This window comes from Botryllus schlosseri, chromosome 2, assembly GCF_051294905.1.
Source record: "Botryllus schlosseri isolate E-star chromosome 2, Bs_hap1, whole genome shotgun sequence".
NCBI lineage: Eukaryota > Metazoa > Chordata > Ascidiacea > Stolidobranchia > Styelidae > Botryllus > Botryllus schlosseri.
In genome coordinates, this window is record NC_137237.1 from 21,103,702 (window position 1) to 21,127,606 (window position 23,905).

A 23,905-nucleotide genomic window follows, 5' to 3' on the forward strand; every position below is an offset into this window, starting at 1 on the left:
CTACTTCTGATTTTTTGCATTTTCAGTGAAAGAGAATATTGCATTCCGTACAACGAAAGACGGAATGGTAGGATTCGTTGATCTTGGGGAGTCGAGGCCTGTAAATGATGATGAACCAGCTACACACGCTCTTCAAGTTTATGCCAGTGGCCTGGTAACGTCTGTTTCCAAACCCTTGGCATACTGCGCAACAAAGTCGGTGGCTTCATTTCGACTTTCGAGTAGGCCTATATTCAGGAAATGTGTCGGCATCTTGGAGGATTGTGGATTTCGGGTAGCTGCGTTTGTTGCTGATGGACTCAGTGCAAATCGCAAGATGTTACAAGAGCGTACGCAACAACCTCTACGCCAGCCGCACTGGTGGTACGAAACTTCTCAACAAGGATGGTAAATTTATTCGATGGCGGCATTTTACGGCTGTTTGAACTGACGGAATTGAGATGCGGCAAATTGACGGATGCACATTTTCGTATGCAAAGCTTGGCAAAGATGCGGGAGATTTTTGCAGCTCAGCTCAGCTTCTGCGAGCAGGAGAGGTGACGCTAAAGAAGCTTCTGCATGGTTTGCAGGTATTTACAAGTGGTTCGACATTATGAATACATCAACCAAGTTCAGCTACAACGCCGACTTGAAGCCATATTGCAGTCCAGACGATTCACGCCTGGACTGGCTGGAAAATGATTTCTTGCCTAAAATGCGAAAATGGAGAGATTCTTGTGCTGAAGGAACAGCAACTTAGAAAACCAAAAAATTCTTGAGTCTCGATAACCATTTATGCATTTAATAACCATGGACTGGACAGGTACGGTCAAATAGCCGAATCCTTATTCTGCACTACAGATATTAATGAATTTGGTGACACCTTGATATCATATAAAATTACGGAAAAAGAATGTTCCCCATCCTACCAATGATTCGGGCAAGAGCAAGCAAAGATGGACAAACAGCTAAACAAGGCAGATTTCATCAAGAGTAGATACGGCATCGTTCGGGTCGTATTTGGCCATTCTTGAGCCAACGAAAGCGAGTGTACTGCTGCATTATTAAGGACATCATCCAAATACTTTTCCCAAGTTGAAGATGACAAAAATTGATATCTAGCACTGTTATTGTTTAACAAATCACGCATAAGCTGTTTTTGTTGTCCACATGGTTATTTTTGCATTGGTCTAGTTCTGTACAGTTGCATATTAATGTTACTTTTTTCAAATGCCTGCATCATTATTTCGGTCATATACACATGAATTAGGGATTTGAGGATTTAATTATGTATTCGTAAATGTTCTATCTGTGAAGTGTATGTATCTTCCTCATTTCTTTACATGACATGATGAAATCCTGAAAATTAAATTCTGTATTGTAAGGCATCGAGATTTTGTGGAATGATCATGGATAGGTGACTTTTTTCAGAGGTGGGTAATGTATGCAGCATTGCTACTGAAGTAGTGGAAGTATTGCTACAATGATTTACTCAGGTTCATATAGAAGTAGCGAAAATATAAATGTGTATAGTACTTTTAAAAAGTTGTAAAAGTAGATTTGGTTGTTCGCTCGGAGTCAGTTGGAAATAGTCACTTTTGAAATTGCAGGGTTAAGCTTAGTGACTGCCGCAAAATGGCCATTGAATATGTGCGTGCTATTTTCAAAAACCTTCAAAACTCAAGAGATCTAGATATCCCCGGAAAAAAAAAAGTTGTGATGTTTTTGTTTGGTGAGTAGTATGAAAACACAATCACCCGCGGAAGTAGGCAAACCTACTCGAGTACTCAAAATAACTAGAATTACTCCTTTAAAAACTACGTCTGCTTGATATTTAATTATATATGATGTTATTGATGTAGGAATATGATGGAAAAGCGACACCTCAAGTTGGAATGAAGGTTGTGTCACTTGCAACAAAGGTTGAACGTCCGCGACTGTGTGAACATAAGCCTCGTTGGTCGTCGCAAGGCTGCATCACGGGGATTGCGTATAATTGCGAGTCGTCAATGTGTGAATTGGATTTACGATACGCGCATGACGCGCGAAATTTATCTTGTGAACTAGGTGTACGACTGTACGTGTACGTGAATCAACGTTTATATGGCAGCGGTCCGCTAGCATAATCAGAAGAAAAATGCCAGACGCGAGAAAGAAATGCGCTTTTAAAGCTATTCAACACGTTAACGCTAATTGCCACTGATAAATATACCCAATGAATTATATATCATCGCTAGTTCCTCAAAGAAGTATTGCTGAGGAAACCTTTGTTTACAGCACAACTGTGTATGCGATGAAGCGTGACCAGGAACACGCTGAAACGCAGAGCTTACGGTAGTTTCCAATCATTGTATATATATCATTGTTTTTCCATAAGCGCCTGTACTAAGTCGTCCAGCCTACTACCCACAATGCATCTGCGACATGGTGACCACGCAAATTTGCTTAGCCGGAGATGGCAGTAGTTCGGGGCTTGGTTCTGAAGCATAAAATGGCGTATTTATTGTGATAGCTATATAGTCATCGTCTCATCGGTTCATTAAATTGCGAAGCTGGTACACCCCTGTACTCCCCATCCGAGTGGTACACCCTTTCAAAATTATGGTACACCCTGGGGTGTACAAATCACCCGGTTGAAGAGCACTGGTTTAACGTACACCAGCGGCATGTATTAAAGTGCGCTTTCGTGCGACGATGACGACATCGATATGGAGCAATTATGACGTCACAAGACTTCACCACCTCGCAAAAAAGTAAAAGTCGGCGCATATGTGTATAATGCAGTGGTTCTCAACCTTTTTTTAGACACGCCCCCCTTTATGATAGTGAAAAATTTCGCGCCCCCCTTATCGTCATATCACAAAATCCAACCGGGATGCTAGCAACCCCAACAGACTGTTTGATGGCATGGAAGGTTATGACTGTTGATGAGAGAATTCAAAAATATGAAATTCAGTCTCTATATAGAGAAACACTCGTGAACTGGAGGTAAATCGCGCAGAGCGCGAAAAAAAATTTCAGTTGACCGCTTCTTCGCGCCCCCCTTCAGATGCTTTCACGCCCCCCAGGTTGTATGTGTATGTGTATGTATATTCATCCCAGAAGTTATGTTATCATCCATTAAGGGTCCAAGACCATCTTCTTATTGCTATATATTCCCATATATTTAATGGGGGTGTTTTACCTCATCAAATTTTGCCCCCTTTTTTCTCACTATTCCCGTGCCGAGGATCGCAAAGTCTGAACCCGAATGGAGAAGATGTCTTTGCCAATCCGGGAGACGTAACTTGATTTGGTATATATTATTCGGATTATGTGTTCTAAGTCTGTGCGAAGTTTCAAGGCTGTCACTACACAGCTGGGTTAGAAATTTCGTTATCGGGAGCTGGGCCGGAAAGTTGACCTTTTTTTAGTAAACCACCTGCAATGATATATCATTGACCAAATGACCACCTGATAACGTGAAAGAAAACACTGTATTTTTGGCACTGAGCCAGAAATGTGATCTTTTTTAGTCAACCTACCACGGTGTGGTAACAATTTACCATTTTTTCAGGATTTTCCTCCGGTTTTGCAAGCCTGAAAACTTTGCAAAAGTGTCCTCTTTTCAGATTTCCAAAATATGGTAACCCTAAATGGAATGGCAGTGACCACTGAGCTGGCAGCTACCTATTTTGCAGCTTCGTTCCGCTTCGCTGAGGCTTTATTCAGAATTATTTAGCGGCTGTGACAAGAGGATTTCTGGCAATCAAAAATTTATCTTCCAGAGCGCATAATTTACTGAATCTGCTCTTCATCGAAAGCTGAACACTGAACAGTGAACTCTGAACCAAAGTCACTCAACTATGACAAGTCGTCCGCCGACTAATAAGCGCAATGTTATGAGAGTACTGGAGAGCAAAATGTTGCACTAAAGTCCGTCGGCGCTAACCTGCGGGAATGGAAATCCGTGCTTGCCGACCTTATATTTCGACTTTTAACGGTTATTGCTCGAGAATTATTTGGTTGTGTGAGATTTCAAGGATTGCAGTATGTATTTTAACGACATTGAAACGAAATATTTATAAATGGTTGACCTTCAAACGAAATATACCTTATATATGCTGCAATATCAATCTTGGCGTAGACCGAAAATATTACTAGTCGGGATGCAGGATTATTGCTGGTCATGACCGCCCAGTTTTACAGTCCACTATAGCCGCACGAATTCGATGACCTGGTATCATTGCCCAAGGGAACTGGAGTACCCACTGACTGGACAACCAACCTGCAAGCAGACAACTACCACCCTTCGCACTGTGATTTCTGACTAGCCTCCGCGTCTAAACACATGTCTGCAGCAACTTTTATGCAATAGATGAGAACTTAACATGTAAAAACCTTATCTTCAAAGTCCTCAGATGTAGAAATAAGTATTTTATTATTTTTCGTCTTATACCTGACCTTGCAGCACATTTCCAAGCATACTGCTTTCTCCCTCGTACGATTCTCCGTTTCTTTTCAGCAATTCTAAATCTGACATCAAATTTACGGGTGCTTTCTGTGATAGATCCATGTATTTGGATGACACGAAATATAGGTAGTCCAAGCCATTTTATTGAAATTTCCACCAGATCAAAACACCACAAGATAGCAATATATGGAAAACAATCGAACAGTGTCTGAATGATTTGGATCGGTCATTTTAATCAGTCCGCCACCTTGACCAAGAGCATGTAAATAAGAGGCATATACACTCCAGGAAAAGATAACAAAAGGACTAGCAATAAAAATGTCGACATATCATATTGCAGTCCTGCAGGCTGAATTGTATTCATTCAGTAGAAACAGCTTGCATGTAGACCTAGACATGCTTGACGACTGCCGGTAATGTCCATTCTCGGTAATGGTTTTATCGGTATTGGTATAGGACCGGTTCATAGTGGGCTGGTTGCACGAACATCGACCAGTGCACCACGAAAAAATGAACGATTGGTGAATTGTTCAACCCGCCGGGACCAGATAGTATAAGACACTTCTGAGAGCGATTCATTCTCGGTAATGTCCATTCTCGGTAATGGTTTTATCGGTATTGGTATAGGACCGGTTCATAGTGGGCTGGTTGCACGAACATCGACCAGTGCACCACGAAAAAATGAACGATTGGTGAATTGTTCAACCCGCCGGGACCAGATAGTATAAGACACTTCTGAGAGCGATTCATTCTCGGTAATGGTTTTATCGGTATTGGTATAGGACCGGTTCATAGTGGGCTGGTTGCACGAACATCGACCAGTGCACCATGAAAAAATGAACGATCGGTGAATCGTTCAACCCGTCGGGGCCAGTTAGTATAAGACACTTCTGAGAGCGATTCCATGCATTCATATGCCGAGTCGTCAATTTGGGGCTCGCATGGAATATGGAATTGAGCTACCGTCGTCAGTTTCACAAGAAGCGATGAATAATGTTGATGCTGCATGATAATTCCCCGCATGCAGACCTGAATAAAAAATATAAAATACTAAATTAATAAATACACTAAAATTAATCTTGTACCAAACTAAATAAATTTGCGAGTGCACCCTTTGTGGACTGCCCAAACAAGAGAAAATCAAGGATGCGTTTTGCAGGCAACAGCAACTGCTTATGGCTACAATACAAAGTATGCTCGATAGTCTAATGCCGGCTTCAACTGATTTCCATGAAGGCTATGATTGGAATTTTCATTTATTGGCAGATGTAATAATTTGAAAAATGCTCAAGGTCACTGATAATGACAAAGCACAACAATGCGATGAAAATAATATTGCCACTTTAAGAAATTCAGGCTTTGTGAGAACCCCCGACACTGTTCCATGACCGAGGAGAAAAGACTAATAAGCTTTCCAATGAGTAAAAGGTTGCGCAGCAACAAACAATGTCTTACCTGTGCAGTGTGCAGCTGTCCTCGCAACATCATATGGTATTGTAATTAGTGACGGATGGTTGAACATGCTTGACGGGTAACTCAAGGCTGATCTTAGGTTATCAGCAGATGGTATTTCATTCCTATATGCAAACCGAATTATACAATGCTAAGCAATGGTACTCTTCAGCAGTATAGAATTGAATCTTACCAGCCAGCCGCTTTCCACATCCGCACGAAGACTCATCCGAAACAACAGTTACCTCATTGATCGGTTTGTTAGCAAGCGAATATTAATTTCAAGAGTGATATTCCAGATTCTTCTCCATTCGTGAAATTCTCCAAGAGAAGTCATATGCTGTATAAAATATAACCCATGATTAGGATATTATAAAGACATGAAGGATGAACCATGAATGTATCATATCACTGGGCAATGATCAAAGCTGATGGTCACTTGAGACACTTCAAATTTGTATTTCAGTATTTGTATTACTCAATTGGTATACTCATAACAATATTGGAATGTATCAAGTTAACTTCACACCATATTATTTTCGAGAAATTAATAGTCCACATTTCATTGTGTATGTGAAAGCTAAAGATCTCTATATTTGATGTTTTCCGAACGCTACATGTACTACAGTAGACTTACTACTAATACTACGGTACTGTACCTTTGATTCCACTTCTGAAGTGACGACGTTGAGGATTGGATTTCTTGGGAAGCGAAATAGAACAGTACAGTCTATATCAGACACTATTTTGCTTCTTTCTTGAGCTATCCTTCCTTGATGCTTCATTTTCTTGACCTTTCACAGTAGATCCAGTCATATTTGCGCCGCAAACTCCAATTAATCCAACCTAAAACGGCGTTCGTAGCTACGCGCCCAACTACATAACATCAAGTTGTGCAACATATCTCGCTCCATGAAAATACGTTCGGACGACTTGTCATAGTTGAGTGAATTTGCTCTGAACATGGCTCCAAACTTCCGGGTTAAATTTTTCGGATCACTGGTCGAGGCTTCTTTTTCAATTAACAATTTGCAAATATCAATGGTTACTTGTGGGCCTATTGCCTATGGCGTGACAAATGGCGCAACCGGATTAGTCTTCGATTTTGGGACGAATCTCGAATGTTGATGTTGCATCTTGTTGATGGGCGTTATCATGTTATTGCACACCCCACAATGATATTCAGATCTGCAGATCTGCAATCGCTTTTGATTCACGGATTTATTTGCCTTTCCGCCGAGAACTTCGTCCCAAGGGCCACGGCTTTAGATCGTTATCCCAACTCCTGGCGTCAATACATCCTCACGCCTCACGGTTAACGTCTATATATAAGACTGAGCAATCAGATACCTGTTTGAAGCATCACTTGATATGCTGATCAAACCTGAAACATTTCTCTGCATTACAACATCAGAGTGATGTTCTTCAGAACTAGGTGCATGGCTATATAGCAGTCTAGCACAAGCAAATGTAATGCAGGCCTATTGCAAGTAAATAGGAGAATAGCCAAATTGCGTTCACATGTGGCATGATATGTTGGTTTGTAGTGCAGGTGCAAAATGAGGTTGATTGTCAGCGATTACAGAAAGACTGTCACTGGATACTGTCGTGCTGATATGAGGGCTGACTTAATTATTCACACTTCACAGAAGCAAATTAGCGAAATTAACCTGATTGCTTGAGTTCTACTCGACAATAACATGCACATGACCTAGGCACCAATTAAACTCAGGCTCGTTTCAGAGCTCCTTCATTTGAATAACTTGATTAGGCTATTTCCTTTTCAGTGATTTGATATGAATTTGTTACTGTCCTGAGTAGCAGTTGTGAACTGAATCTGTTTCTGAGGAGGTGAACGGGTAGGAGCCCATTCCATGTTTAATATAATTTCTACACTAGCCTGTGCTCTGGAATATTCGCACTGTTAGCTAACTTTTTGTTCAGAAGATCAGCAAAATTTGAATTGTTGCTGCAGTGCCAAGTGGATATTACGGTATTGAGTGATGACGTCACCTATTTTTACCTGTAAAGGCAGTGGTAATTTTTAAATATTTTGAGAATGAGAAAAACGAATCAGCTTTTCGGCAGTAGGTTGCTTGATACCCGACTTTGTGTAAAATAAATTTGAGAAACACTTGTTTAGATAGTGCATGCATAGTGAAGCTTCATCAATTTGTATGTGTGGTAAAGTGTTGTCATCAGTCATGGTTAGCTGTAGTTATTTTCCATTCAATAATAGCCCTATTTCTCCTGTGAAAAGTAGGTCTCTGTGCTCCGTTAACTCGTTGCAGGCATCTAATAAAATCAATTTTTATTCTTCTACTTCTACAGAGAGGACATCATACAGATGAGTGGGAGTCCCTACGTTAATCTAATACTTGAACCACCGTAGCGCATATCGTCGCTGTAGGATCAAATTTAGCTTATGTCCATTTTACATACAGATTTTGAGAAAATTATCTTTACCGTATGTAGTTTCCATTTTCTTTCGGCCATATCATGGTCGACTTTGAAACAATGTGACAAACATGAACATGACAAAGACATGGCCAAAAAATAGGAAAATTTTTCCAAAACGTGATTTTCTATCGGTTTGAAAAATGGATCTCAAAATTTGAATAAACGGAGATGAGCTACTTTCATTCCACCGCAACGATATAACTGTGTTATAATTGCAAATCATCATGTTTTAAAATAATGTGTGTAATGTTTTAAAATTGCCATATATGGACTTTGCATCAAGTTTGTGGCTAGAATTTCTGAAGAATTTCCGTGGTTTCTAGTTTTCTCGGTAATCTTTTATTCTGAAGACATGGAATTTGATTTTATTATGATGCAGGAAGCAGGAGCGTCTAGGACTGAAAGAAGTTTGTGGAGCTCTTGATGCGTAATAAGGCTACTCATAGAATGTACTTCATGACTATCGTGTAGAATGTAGAATGTACTTCATGACTATCGTGGTAGGCCTTGGAATTTAGTATATGTAAAATATTATTAAATATTCACTCTAGTGCAATATTTCCAAAGTAGGTTCTATTTTGTTTGCAGATGAAATCAGTCATCTACAACATTGACTCATTATAATTTCAACAACCATAATCTCCACCCAAATGCTGCGTAGTGCTACTGCATGAACGACATTGAACGTATCTACAACACTATCCTGTTTCCTGGGTATAAGTTAAGTCATTTGTTGATATTGTTCGAGGCATTTTTGTCCATTCCGATTACCAGCTTTTTCTTCAAAAAGCATGGCTACATTTGAAGTTGTCCACACAGTAATTTTGTTGAATATTGAATCATTTATATATAGTGCCCAGAAACTAAAAATTGAGAGGGGAATGAACTGTGTTACTGGTGCAAAGTTTGATGAAACATTTCAGTCAGATCTTGCTTGTACACAAAGGATTTTATATCTATGTGATGTTAAGTATTTGAAATTGGCTTTGAGTGAAATCTGAGAAATGTGACTTATTTTGCTGGACATAGAATGGTGGTGCGATTTGAAGCAACTTGCTAGCCAATGTCTCGATGTGTTATGTTGAATGAATAAGTAGTAGAATAAGGTAGGCCTATATGAAGTGGAATATACCGTACGGCATGCATTCACGCAAAACGCATTGGTCGTATGCAGGAGTATAATTTACTCCCAGAATCCAATTCTGATGTTTAATAATGATGTCATTGACTCAATGTAACCTAAATTACTACTTGTTACACTATTGTAGGAAACATGGCATGAATAGGCTGTATGAATAACTCAATTTCATTTAGAAGTTATTTTGGTAACACAATTTGCAATGAGCTTCGCTTATTACTATTACTATTAAGCTTATAACATTGCAAGGACACATACCAAACACTTTGAATCATATCATTATTCAGCAACCAGTTTAGCCAGTCATAGCTGTTATTTGGTACGTAATCGCATTGCTCACAACTGCAATGTTCTGAGAGGATGACAGCGATACTGTTTGATCATGACTATTGGACAGCGCAGTGTTGATGCTGAGTGGTCACTGGTAGGTTATATTATTTTAGTTAGGTGTGATAGTTTCTGTTTACCAGCAATAATATATGATTAGTTTCACTTACATGCCCAATCACCTGCTTCCCTACATTATTTTACCAGTGTGTTGTGTGTGCAGAGTTTAGGGTATATAGCTATTCAATTGTATACTTTGCAACTTCAATCTGTATGATATGGCTGTAGAGCTATTTTACAACAGTATTTTATATGGTACATGTGTACAGACACAATCAAGGTTGAAAGTTCTTATAGTTACTCATTCTCTACAGGCCTCCGTCTCTCTCCATTAGAACTGTACCCTAATTTCGTGATCATTCAATAACCTTACTCACTTGCAATAACTCTAATCTTGAATGGTGGCTATAGAATGGTTTTTCAGCATCTCGGGGCTTATGATACATTTTTATGCTATGTACATTTTTTTCAATACAATACTTAATTTGGGGACAAAATATCATGGTAAAATCTTGAAGTCACTTCATGCAAAATGATGTGTTTCAGAATATATATCTACATAGTTATTTATGTGGTTTCTAAGGGAGGCCAAGGTGCTAAACAGTTAGTATTGAAGTAACCAAGGCATTCATGTTGCTCATACTGCCATATTTATTCTCTCACGGATAAAAAGGGAGAATGAATATATTAGTCCATGCAATATACGACTTTCCAAGAAGCTCAACTGTTGTCACATAGTTATATTGTAGTTTGGTTATTTGCTACTTTGAACAGTTTGGTTATTGTACGCTCGCTTCGGTGCAACTGAAATTTTTATTAGTAATTAATGGATGTCTCATATTTCAGTAGAGACCAAAGTGTCAAAGGATCACCGGTTGCAGCTTTAACGCTTGAAGTAAGCGTATGTGGTAGACAGTTTGTCAACTATGCTCAGGAATTAGATTCCCTTTTTCTCTCACTCATCCAGAAATGTTCTTTAGCAATTTTTTTATTTGAACTATTGCAGGAAATGGTGTGCTGACACAGTTTTGACCTGTGTCGAACCCATGTAGTTAATTGTGATTTATTGTGCAGAAAATGAATCACCATTTTAAAATTGTAGTACCCGCATTGTACTTTTCTGTTTGAAACTCCATACAAAGTAGCTTGGCAAGAATGGAGAAGAAGCATTCAACAGCATAAATTAATTGCCTGGACATAGTTTGCCATGTCAGGGATCTATTGTGAGACATGAATATTATCATAGTAGGCTAATTCCATTATAATTTAGCAAATTTTTTGAGATTTGTAATGCATACTCTCAGAATTGTCCAATATTTATATATGTTGTTCTTTTTTGAATTCCAAGTTTATTAAAAAAAAAAAATTGAAAAATGTTCAGCGGTTCAAAAGATATTGCGATTCAAAATCCTCTCGTCACTAGTTGGCGCTACTTTCAAAAATCTTTGAAATCGATATTTTTCGCTTAAATGATGGTAGAGAACCAATTAAAATGTCCAATTAACCAATTCTGGGGCCAAGGAATTCAATAAAACCAACTGTTTCGCCCTAAACTCAATGAAAAAAAAGTTACGGATGAAAAAAAAAATGGGGGGGACGGGCTTAAAAATGTCTGTGGGATACGGCCTACACAAAAAACAATTATTGTGAAATGTGCTTCTAAGGAGTATGGTTGATAAAAAGCTTGATTTTAAATTTAATATTTATTCCACCATGAAATATGCATTACATAAAAATTTCATGGTCCCAACCCATATCCCTGCTCACCGTAAATACTATTATCACCAGTCAAATATATCAATAAATTTATTTTTTTAGGTTTTGAAATTTTTCAAGTAGAATCCGTGCTGAACCACCGCATCAATAATAGAAGCAAGTAACAAAAGACATATTTACAATTGATCTTGAAATGTGGCAAGTCGACGATCCAAAATGCATGCCAAACACGAAACAATAAATATGTTGAAAATGCATTTTGTCTCTTAGCATTGTCAAAAGTCAAAAATCCGAACATATTTATTGTTTCGTGTTTGGCATGCATTTTGGATCGTCGACTTGCCACGAACCAAAGCATTGAAATATTGGTATCCGCAGCTAGTCGCACTCAGGGATAGCATGGAGAGGAAAAATGGCGGAGCTGACTCTATAAACCTATTGCTTCTCTATTGTCCAAGCAGCTGGTTGGAGCAGACGAAAATCAACTGCCGTCCTTCTCCTTTATTGCAGCTAGAGATCCGTTTTTTTATTCATGAGGATCACATATTGAAATCCAAACCATAACTTCTAATTTCAGTGACTGTCCTACTACTGTTGGAGGATGGCTGTTGTCTTAGCAGTACCGCACAGTGCATGGGAAAGGGTAATAACTACAGACTACAGAGTTGTGTAGTCGGTCCATTACTCATAACATGTGCATTGTGCAGTGCCCCAATTTATTGATTGATTTCCATGTTGGCAAACTCATACTAGCTTGCTTTATTTATGAAGATACTTTGACAGCTACCCAGTACAACAAAACCGCACAATGGGAAAGAAATGGTGTTTTGATATATGATGTAGTCTCATGTCAGGTCAGGTAACGGTTACATACCTACATGGCGAGGTGACATAATGTTACATTTTAACGATTCAGTTAGTACAGAATTTTCGTGGACCTTGCGTCACTCGGCATCAGCACTGAGTCACTGCTTTAGTGTATACCTGAGAGGAAGTGCTGAATGTTTTTAGAGTGCTCTATGGAGGATTTCCTATAAGGCCATTGAATATGTTAGTGCCACGCTGGGTGAATATAGTAGCGGCTGCTGTTCTTGATGGTATTTGAGTAAACAGAAGCTTGACATGCATTGAGCGAAAGTGGGAGAACTGGTGATTTCAATATCCGGACATGTGCATTGAACTCATTAGGTCTTCAGATGGGAGAAAATGATTTGCCTACTATACTGATTATGAGGTCACTAATTGAGTTATGCATTACTACAAATAGAACTAGATATTTGAGTTACCTGTATGTAAGAGAATGGTGATGTGGGCAAAAAGGCATAACATCCAATGGTGTGCTGTTTCCTAGGATATGTGGCAGTCTACTTCGGTTTTGTGAGTCTTAATTATGGTTACATATCCTGGCACTGTCAAGAATTGTAGCATTCCTGTTCAACTTATATGATTTGGTTGGGGTATCCCTCTTGCAGCCTGATCAGAATTTATTTGTGGTTATTTAGGCTCCGGCTAATTCACTTATTGGCCTTAGCGATGTCATTTGAGATCTGGCTTGTTATGCATATAAATTAATTAATTCCCACTAGAATGCTGTTACTCAAAAGGTATAATATGCCAAAGGCATAGCAGATGGGCCGTAGAGGTGTAAATTTGATGTATTTATGTTAGCTTAATCTACATAAATGCGCGTTTTGGTTGAACTAAATATCACCAGTTTTCGCTACAATATTTAAAGCTTTCCTTGCATTGTGCTGATAACCATCACCACAAAGCACAAGTCACTATTACACATACCACTATATAACTAGTATATCACCACTGCTGTGTCTGGAAGGTGTAAACCTGAGGTCACCAACACGTGACCCGCGATCTCATTTGAGATTTTGGAAGAACGCCAAAATTGATATCAGTTTCAAAATGTTGTTGTTGTTGACTTTTCAACATGAGCTATTCTCATGTTCCCAACATCTCTATTCTTCACTAGATGAAACGGCTTAGCCGATAGCAACACCATTCCATTGAGGTACAATCAGCTGTTATGAATGGGCATGGGCATCGGTATATCACAATGGCCCAAACACTGGCAAGACCGAGACGCTTGAAAAACGGCTTAGGTCTTCCCCACAAGATCAAGCTTTACGACGAGATAGTTTTACAGCTAGTACTGTGTCTCGCTAGCCCCAATGTCTATCCCTCAGTTGCTGAAAAGAGTCGTAGGTAGGTATCGTGCGCAGCTGATAGCCTAAACTAAAATGAAAATAGTGATCATGATATTTTTGTTGTATTGGTATTTCTTTGATATAATATTACTTATTTTGTACTATAGCAATGTTAGAGAGCAGTAGAGCACAGTGAAAAGTTTTAAAAACGTGGTTTCTAAAATGTGTGGCAATATTTTCTCATTATTGTTTTCTAGCGACCCACAGCCTCAAGAAAATCTGAAAAGTCACCAGCGACCCGTTTTGAGTCGGCGGCCGCTGGTGTCAATGGAATGATTATACGCAATTTACAACCTCACATGAATATGCATACATCAAGAAACCATCCTAATCCAAATATTGTTTCTCATTGTTTTTGGTGATCCAATGACATTTCGGTTGGCATCTGAAGCCATCTGACCTTGGAAATAATGTAAGCTAGTTGCATTGAAAGCTCAGTCTGTTAATGATACGACTGCAAAGTAATACACATTGACTACCCATTACAATACACGGAATGATGACTAGAGCTGGGCATAATAAAGTATCTGAGTCTGAGTTATTTGATTCTGAATCGACTATGAGGCTTCGATCGATTTTATCACTCGTTGTGACGTCAAACCAGTATGAAATGCGTGGAAAGTTCAAATACTGGTACCGGTATGTCATTGTGTGCGACCACAAAGAATAGAACATGCCAGTTATGCATTACAGTATAGATTCTTGATGGGTAGGCTTATTTTTTCGACCATGCCGAATTCATCGCACTTAGTGACAATGCTTTGTGTTGAATGTCATTTCCACGATTGTCCGTCGCTTTGTACTACATGTTGAGTATGCTGTGATAAGACCAATCGAGGTTTCAAGGCTTCCATAGTGGAAAATTGATCGAAAGTCGAAACTAAAATTCTCGTTGATAAATTTAGTGGCAATGAGTGTACCAGAATTAATCTTGATCCTGATATTGTGCCGGGCCTGACTTAAACAACTTGAAAATTTTCAGCTTTTCTAAATTAAATTGGAATTAGAATTGCAGCTACGAAGTTTTCCTTCAAATTAGCGTAGAATTGATATTATTACTACACAGTTATTGCCAAATTAGATTCAAATTAGAATTACAGCTACACTGTTATTTTCCAAATTAGATTATAATTACTGAATTCACGATAACTTGGACATTGATTTATTTTCTGTTAATATCTGTTTCTTATGAGAATGAGAATAGCAATATCTGTACAGCAAGCTTGGCTCATTTTGCACTTACAGGAACACGAGAAATTAGATAAGAAGTGAAAAGTCGTGCATTGAAAGCAAATTATAGCTAACAAAGATTTCACAAATTAGACTAGAGTTAGATTACCGGCATTTCGCTCTGGTTAGCCTATAGACAACTAGAATTATCTCGTTGTCCAAGTTTAGACCCAGCTCTCATGATTACATTAGGATATCCAACATAATTGCATGACCTCAACAATTCATAGTAAGCGTAACACTAAGTACACTTGGCACTACATTATTAGAATCCAGCAGACGTCACTGATTGCTTATGATTGGGGCTGGGAGCAATGATTAGAGTACTCAAATCTGAATCTAGTATTAATTTGAAGGATTCACGTCGAGTAGTAAGAATGATTTTTTCAAGTTCTGAAATTATATCTTCCATGCCGCTGCTAAGAGTCAATTTATCAACAAAAACTACAGCAGGGGCGGCCAACCCGTGGCCCGCGGGGTAATTCTTGAAATTAGTTATAATATCAACAAATAAATAACCCCGGTATATTATTATGAACCTGAAAGGCCAACCAAAAATTTTATTAGCCTGACCGCGAAATTTGTGATGTTGACGACTAAAATTCAGTTCTGACTCATTGGCGTAGCCAGGGGCCAGCCACATATTTTCGTAGATCTTCATCTATGACCAAAAAGGAAAATATTTTGCATATTTGCCGAAATCTTCGAGATTTATATGTCCAAGCGCCGAATAATCCTGTCCTAGCCAAATGAGCCCAGCGGTATGTATGTACAGGAGACCCGCAAGATATGCAAGTTAACATTATTATCGGCCGAGTTAATTCATTAACTTCGAAAACTTTCCGCTACATTCTGTGTGCACTTCGAGTCTTCATGTCGTAATTGTTATCGAATGTGTTAAATAATAAATGTTGTCGATTTTGATGCGTGTTAATATAAGTCTTGTTTTTTGCCATTAAACCTAATGCGATTCGCTCCTATTATCAGAAGACTAGATAAATGTCATCAACATTCAAGTGGCCCACGTAATGGTTCGTATATCTCATGTGGCCCTTTGGCTGAAAAGGTTGGCCACCTCTGAACTATAGTTTCGATAGGTTTCAAAGCTACCACAGTGGAAAATACTAATTGGTCGTATCGTAGGGTTGCCATAAGCCCGGACATGTCTGGAATTTCACTGTTCAAACTGTGTCCTGGATTTGAAGGTTTGAAATAGGATCAAAATGTTTTCGTAAATCAACAAAAAAGTTACTATTTTTGGGGAGTTTTATGCCACTAGCGTCACATTCATTGGTTTTAATATGTGAACCACCACCCTAAAAAAACATGCATTCAAAAATTATTAAAAACTATCATCTGAGATAAGTCTAATTATAATCACAATTATGGGAGAACGGTATATATTACTGGACTCGGTTAAGGCAATTTGGATGCTTTAGTCAAAGATATTGGCTCTAAACCTGGGGGTCGTTTGTCTTATTCTGGGGTTCGCGAAAATGTTGAACGTATTCAGCTTCCAAAATAGGCCGTGAGTAAGTCTGGCAACTTTAGGTGCTGACCGTTTTTCAGTAACCAACTTATCAAATTCTGAGCTGGGCCACGAACATTTTCAAATTTGAAATGGAGTCATGACCATGAGAGGTTGAAAACCACCGGATGTGGGATGCCTAAATGCGGATCTACATTTAGGCTCATAAATAGTCTTAAATGTGTGACATGACATGACTTTACGATGTATAATTCCGTTTCCTGTATTATCGAAGTCATCGTCCTCCACCAGCTCCACTGCTAATTATTATCATGTGGGCTGAGAAAGGATCAAAATTTTATAGTAATACATGGAAGAAGCAATGTTATAGACTGACTTCACTCACAAAATTTAACGACCAGATCCATATAAACACTAGATGTATATTGTATATAGTAAGTCCCCAGAAGTTGCATCGATTACCCTATGGTGGGCTCAAGATCAGTGTTCATTTGGACGGGAGGGGCTGAAAAATGTTGTTTCCATAACACACAACCACATGAATGCACCGACCTAACATTATAACGGCTCTTGATCCGGATCGTGACCACCAATGGTCGATAGGCAAAACTTTGCTAGTGTGACGTCATATTGAAAGACAATGTGTCATGCCTCATTTTAAAATCCGCTAGTTGGCGCTAAAGAATGTTCGGAATTTGCTCCTCAAAATTATGGTAACCCGTATGGTAGCATTGAAAACATGTATTGCAAAGCTACGAATCACATTTCTTGTGTACAACAGGCATTATATTCTTTGAGGTAGCCAAAAAGGTACATATTTGAACTTTCCCTTTATTACGTACTCTTATGACATCATAATGAAAGATACTCGACTCATGCAGCGTACTCGATTCAGAATCGAATCTCTCAGGTACTCGATTTTGACCAGCCTTAGTTATGATATCACACAGACAATCACTACCTCTATTGCTACCTCTATCACTACCTCTATCACTACCTCTATTGCTACGTCTGCAGACTGCGTAGGTCGAATTTCGCAGTTGCGGTTATATGCGATTGTGAATTGATAATGTGGTATTGATCAAGGCTCGATTGCTCACCCGTACGTCGAGCACATATATTCTACCTCTCAATGCTGCTCGCTACGTTTGCAGATAATGGGAGTAAATCTAGCAAGCAAGCCGTTGCAAGCTATGGCGACGTAACCATGTGCTTTCGATCGAAGTTCGATTGATCGCTCGACGCAATACACCTCGAGGTCGGCGCACGTGGGTGTCAACTGACCAGCAATCTTTCGTTGATGATGACGCTGTAGCTACCCACAAATATCATGTTAAATGACGTCCCACGGTGTGCGTCGGCCGTTATTTAAAAGTCTAGTATTATTAGGACTTGGCGACGTTGGACAGCGTTGGCGCAAATTCCAGCCACCGCGAAATGTAGAACAGGTTCCTAGTGCACACCACTTGAATGCGAAACATCCATATTAAATGGGTAAAGCAAGGAAGTAGAGCGTACTGAAAAACATACCAATTTTGGTATCCGACTGTGCCAGCGTAATTGTCAGAGCGATGATATCACTTCTCTAGTACATTCCGAGATTCCCGCGCTGTAAGACGAGTACTTAGCGCTGAGTACACTTCCGGACCGGTATGATATTGCATGGCTTGATGAATCGTTGGGTGCATTGCACAACAGCTGCGTTGTCGAATATTCCTTACCGATCTTGACCAGTCTAATTACAAGTCTATGTGCTACTAACCATTATCCTTATGCTGGATATCGCAGTATAAAAATGTGTCTCGTGATGGAATCCCGGGTGTATGGAGATTGGTAGCGCGTTATGTATCTTGCCGGAATATTTGAGCTGCGCTGGCATATTTGCTCACCTTATCAGTATGTAACAAAAGTAGGTATTCGTGTTGCGGAAAGACCAACAGCCAGCTTCGTAACGTGTATAGTATGCAATGTGTGTATACGTTCGATGCAGTGATGAGATTATCGGCTTTGCCAACAATCTAGATAAATTCTGGTAGGTTTGCTCTTGGGAGATATCAAATCTTCAGTGTGTAATAATGGCGTCTTGTGGTAAGCCTTAGCCCTGGTTTAGATTTCTGTAGTTCAGCGTCTCGCCGGTGCGGCTTACATCGGCTTTTGTGCTTTGTTATGCCTATACTATACGCTGGCTTGGTCCTGCATTGCGATGTAGGCTAATTGTAAAGTATCTTGGCCCGTTTTACGGCGGGTGCACGAGCCGTTATAATCTCGGTTGAGAGCATGACCGCTAATATCGATGGAATATCCAATGCGCAGCGCTCCGGTTCAGAGAATGAATATGAATAATCTCAACTCTTCACTGTCGAGTATTGAATAGGAACTGAAGCACATTTAAAACCGGTAGGCTTAGCTAAATTGCAACGTCCGTGGCATTTCGAATGAACTAGTTCTAAGTATAGGGACAACAATGCGTAATACGTATCTGCATTATCACCGTGCGTCCGACCGTAGAATATATGAGAATGTAACAGCCAAAGCGTTCGTTGCGTGGAATGTCGTTGCAGCGCGGTTTTTCGTTGGGAATTGTCTCGTCGTAGCTGGGAAATCATGTCATTACGCTTTTAGTGTATAATTAGTTGATTACCATACTTTTTACCGTATATATATTCCGTACTGATGTTTTACACTTAGGTTAAGCTCGTTATAATTCGTGTCGAGTCCTTATGGTATGTATGAATCGGGTGCTACTTGATGAAATTGAGGGGCGTCGCAGGGGGCGTGACTTTAAAGCTCTCGATGGCGTTTCGAAAATTCTCTTTCGTTAATTGCGAGCATTACGACTATGCATACCATAAACTTATGGATACAACCGTTACCTTCACCACACCGACCTAAGATCTTTTGAATTCCGTCTCTGAAAATGGTGCCGCTCACGGTAATGCGCGTGCCGCGTTGTTCGTGTCGAAGGGCGTTGTCAGGGGGTGTGGCCTACGGGAGTTCACGTATATCGCAGCGAAGTTACTCCCCTTCTAATTACGAGATGTATAGTATTCCGATGTGTGAACTACATCCAGTTCAATTGTCACGTGTTTCGCCGATTGGCGAGTGTGTAATAGTTGAGTGTACCGAGAGTTTGCAGCAGCGCTTGAGCGAGCATGATGACAGTAATTTCGTCACTAAGTGAAATGAATGAACTGAGATTGAGGGTTACTCCCTGAGTTGTGAATAAAGCGGTAGTTTACATATTAGTGTAGGTGGCGCTTTCAACATGTCACACACTTTCAGTTTAGGAATATCGTATGGCATATTACAGATTCCTGTAGGCCCATATTGAGATAATTCTGACTAATGTTGGCGTGAAGTATTGCTGAGAAGAAAAGATACAATTACAAAGGGTAGAATTGAGCCTCTGCCTCAGTATTGAAATTTTCTATAAATAGAATTCTATGTCACATGTTATTCTATTACTATCTGAAATATTCGGTAGCCCTTTATTCTTTTTTATGTAGTCATTTGTGGTCAAGGATAGATCTTGCATCAAGAGTGTGATTAATCAAAAGATTTTTGAACAGTAGCATCCTGTTTTCCTGTTGCTATCGTAAAGATAGGCATAGGCCTGCTTTTTATTGTTGTTGCTCGTTATATGCAAGTTATTGCTGTTGTAAAACTTCATCAACTGGTTAACATGCGGTAATCTTAGAAGAACACATAGGCCTATAGCTTTCACTTTCTGTGTTTCCTCAAACTGTGATACATTCCTACTTTGATATATGAAACTACATAAGATAGAGGGAGGGGATGAAAGATGAAAAAATTGGTCGTTCTGCTGTGCTAGTTCTGTAATCGTTACCATCCTGGTTTCTGAATAATTCAGTCTACTAACTACTTGTTTTCAGATCCATAGCCAAATTGTCAGTTATACATATTTTTCTTGTAACAATTGGAAATTGGGCCAAGGATCCCTGATGTCAAGTACCATAAAGTCTATGGTCAGTAAACAGAAAAGGCGGTACAAAGAAGATGGTTTTGATCTCGATTTAACATACATATGCCCAAACATCTTGGCCATGGGATTTCCCGCTGAGAAAGTGGAGGGACTATACAGAAACAACATTGACGATGTCGTAGAGTTTCTGGATTCGAAGCACGGAGAACATTACAAAGTGTACAATCTCTGCTCAGAGAGAACGTACGATCCAGATAAGTTCCAACAACGTGTCGCCGTGTTTCCGTTTGATGACCACAACCCTCCAAAGTTTGAATTAATCAAGCCGTTTTGTGTCGACATGGACAGCTGGCTGGGGAAGGATAAAAAGAACATAGCTGCTGTACACTGCAAAGCTGGCAAAGGCCGCACTGGAGTGATGATTTGTTGCTACTTGCTGCATAGGAAAAAATTCACGAAAGCCAGCGAGGCTCTGAAATTTTACGGACAGGCCCGTACGATGAACGAAAAAGGTGTCACCATACCTTCCCAGAGACGATATGTAGAGTATTATTCCGAAATGATTTCGAAAAATCTTGTGTACAGACCAGAGACGCTACTACTACACAGCATACGTTTCGAAACGTTACCCTATTTAGGTACCTTGAACCCGTTTTTTGTTATTAGTCAACTCAAGGTGAAGGTTTACACTTCACGCGCCAACATCGTTAACAAATCGATGGAAGGCTCGTTAACCTTTGACCTTGTGAATCCCTTCCCGCTTTGCGGCGACATGAAAGTGGAGTTTTTTAACCGCAAACAGGTGGTCGGGAAGGACAAATTGTTCCATTTCTGGTTCAACACGTTTTTTGTAGCTGCCATGCGAAGCACGCCCGGAGCGTACGCAATAAGAGACGCCAGCTCTTATTATTCTTGCGGGCACTTGCCGACAGCGAAAAACATGCTCACTCTGACCATTCCCAAAAGCGAGCTCGACAAGGCGAACAAAGACCGGTCAAATAAAATTTTTTCTCCCAATTTCAAAGTCAGCCTGATCTTCAGCCGGACGGATTCCAACGGCAAAGGCTCTAAAAGGGGGTCGAACCCAGCGCGGGCATCGCGAATCCCTCACAGTCAATCGACGCTTAGCGTCGATGGTATATCCACGCACTCAGCGTCTGACCACGAGGAACTGACCGATGACGCGTCATTAAGTGATACTGACCCAGAGGACGAATGGGATCACGAAAGCGACAGCACTGACCTGTAGTCACGGACGCGCTGCTTTCATCCTGACTTGAAGTTCTGTCAAAGACGCTGTCTATCCGGTACAGACGGTGCTGGCCGACATTGAAACGGCAAACCTGCCTTTGCTGGGATCCGGATATACTGCTACTGTATAATACTATTTGTAGGTCGCCTGCCGACCGTGACCTCCGAAGTCGGATTTTACAAGCTGTCTTTGTACAGACTGCGAACGTGGCATCAGGTGGTCGCGTAGCGCGCTGCGGGTTGTTCCGTGTGAAAGCGCGCCGGCGGTCCGATCCATCGTCTTTCAATTCTTACTATTTACACGGATAAATCTAAATTGAGTTGTTTTATTTATAAATGGTAACCTCGGCTGTTGCTATCAAGGGGGTTTTATTAACGTATCTTCGTGCCGATGACATTGGTTGATGCACAGATATTTTCAACGCGACTATTCTGTATTGAATGTATTCGGCTGCTGATGTGTGCTCAGGGCCACTGTATGCTAGTGTGTCTTGTTAAAGCAGTGGTTTTCAACCTGAGCGCCGTGACCCCCGAGAAGGGTACTTTGCCTTTTTTTCTGGGGATCGTGAAAGAGCTGACTCTTAGTAATCTGCTTACCAAACGGACCATTAGTAGGTCAAAGTGAAAGTGCTGACAAATCAGCTAACCAAATTTAGAAGTTGGTCACGGATCATTTTCAAATCGTAAATGGGGGGGGGGGCATGAAAAGGTTGGGAATCACTGTGTTATCCAATCACTCCGACAAGCGTCTATGGTCTAGGACAGAATCCTATTGTTTGACGTAGTCGGTCATGTGCAATTTTAGGGCATTTGTTTTCGATGTAGGACTCTGGTGATTAATCGTGTACTGTCGTCAGGTTCAATGTGAGTTCCGAGTGTGAATGAGCTGAAGCATCGTTAAAAGTTGGAGCAATTATGAAATTCAATTGCTCAAGCACTGGTGCTGTATTGAGTTTTCAGATCAAAAATAGTGGAGTCAACGATAATCGACAGATGCCGCATTCTTTTCTATCATGTTATTCGGTGGTACTCAATGACCTATTCTGTCTGTCTCCGTAGAAATGTTTGTGCATCTTACCTTGCGTTGGAATTAACGGTATTACTTGCCAGTTCTCATCGATGTTATACCGATATTTACATAGAATAATTTTTGTTCAAAAGCTGCAATGGTATGTATGTTGACTCGGGTGGTTGAACTATGCAAGGACACTGATTCGGTTTTTAGAGGTGGCAGAAAGTGCGGCACTCGAATTGGAAGGCATGTGTTTTTTAGTCTGATTCGTTGTTCGTGAAACGCAATTGCCCGGCAATAACGCATGCTGTATCGTCCTCTTGATGTTGCACTTCCAGTATGTAATGAGTAAACCAAGTTGTCAGATTCATCCTTTTCACGTCAGCTCTGTTGAACCGTTTCGTTTCACGAAGTTTTACGACATCAGCGATCCGGTTAGCGTTACTTGTTACTGTGAATGACCTTTTATAACGGAACCGGAATACCGTATATGACATTAGTGATAGAATCGGCTGACAAATGTGAATCCGAGCACTGTGTATACCACCAAGACTTCATGCCTACATGTCCTGCACTAACGTCCAGTTAATCAGAATTAAAATTACTTTATTACTCGCATCTTATCTTAGACATCTCCGAATTGGTCGCCGGTTCACCTTGCGTAAGCATTTCTGTGATTCAAATGGCGATGACCGCTGCACTGTCCAAATACAACGATTCCGCTTCTGTAGCCACTGGGGATGGTGCGAATGCGAACGTGTGAGGTTCACGATCGCGTTCTGTGTATGAACCTCGGAAATTTGGAAGTTCGCGTTCGCAAACGAACCTTGGTAGGTTCTACACTACACCAGGAGTCGCCAACTCAAAGCGGGCTGCGGGCCACTTTTCGAATTTCATAGAGGCCACAACATCGCAATATCGAGACAAAATAGGTCACAATTATACGTCAATACGACGCTGTGCTCTCTGACATGGGTGACGGGTATAGTTACCACAGAAGAAGTAATATTTGATTTAAGAAAGACAACAAAACCATCATGATCATCAATTTTGTTTTGAACTGCCCACGATACCTGACAACGCTTTTCGGCGACTAAGAAATCGATATTATGGCCAGCGAGACACGGTACTAGCTGAATTACTATCTTGTGGAGAAGCCCTATGCCGATTTTTAAG

At 40.2% G+C, this 23,905-nt stretch overlaps 1 protein-coding gene and 2 long non-coding RNA genes across 3 annotated transcripts in view; 1 reads left to right on the plus strand and 2 right to left on the minus strand.

The window, feature by feature from the left end:
* Positions 1-911: 911 nt before the first annotated feature.
* Positions 912-23,905, minus strand: part of LOC145456693 (uncharacterized) — a 91,390-nt gene continuing 68,396 nt past the window's right edge. Inside the window, exon 2 of the long non-coding RNA XR_013920685.1 lies at positions 912-2,219. This is a non-coding gene — a long non-coding RNA (uncharacterized LOC145456693). The remainder of the gene's footprint in view (positions 2,220-23,905) is intronic.
* Positions 4,517-6,839, minus strand: LOC145456666 (uncharacterized). The gene is made up of 4 exons (XR_013920678.1): positions 6,544-6,839; positions 6,078-6,224; positions 5,888-6,009; positions 4,517-5,461 (listed from the first exon to the last, which is right to left on the minus strand). It is a non-coding gene; the product is annotated as an uncharacterized LOC145456666 (long non-coding RNA).
* On the plus strand, positions 11,941-22,884 carry LOC145456485 (phosphatidylinositol 3,4,5-trisphosphate 3-phosphatase and dual-specificity protein phosphatase PTEN-like). Its single transcript, XM_080334604.1, has one exon. The coding sequence runs from the start codon at positions 20,486-20,488 to the stop codon at positions 21,713-21,715; it is 1,230 nt and encodes a 409-aa protein (XP_080190730.1). The 5' UTR covers positions 11,941-20,485; the 3' UTR covers positions 21,716-22,884.

What these genes read in the sequence shown, in the direction of transcription:
- LOC145456485 (XM_080334604.1), top strand. Translation starts at nt 20,486, where the DNA reads ATGTCAAGTACCATAAAGTCTATGGTCAGTAAACAGAAAAGGCGGTAC.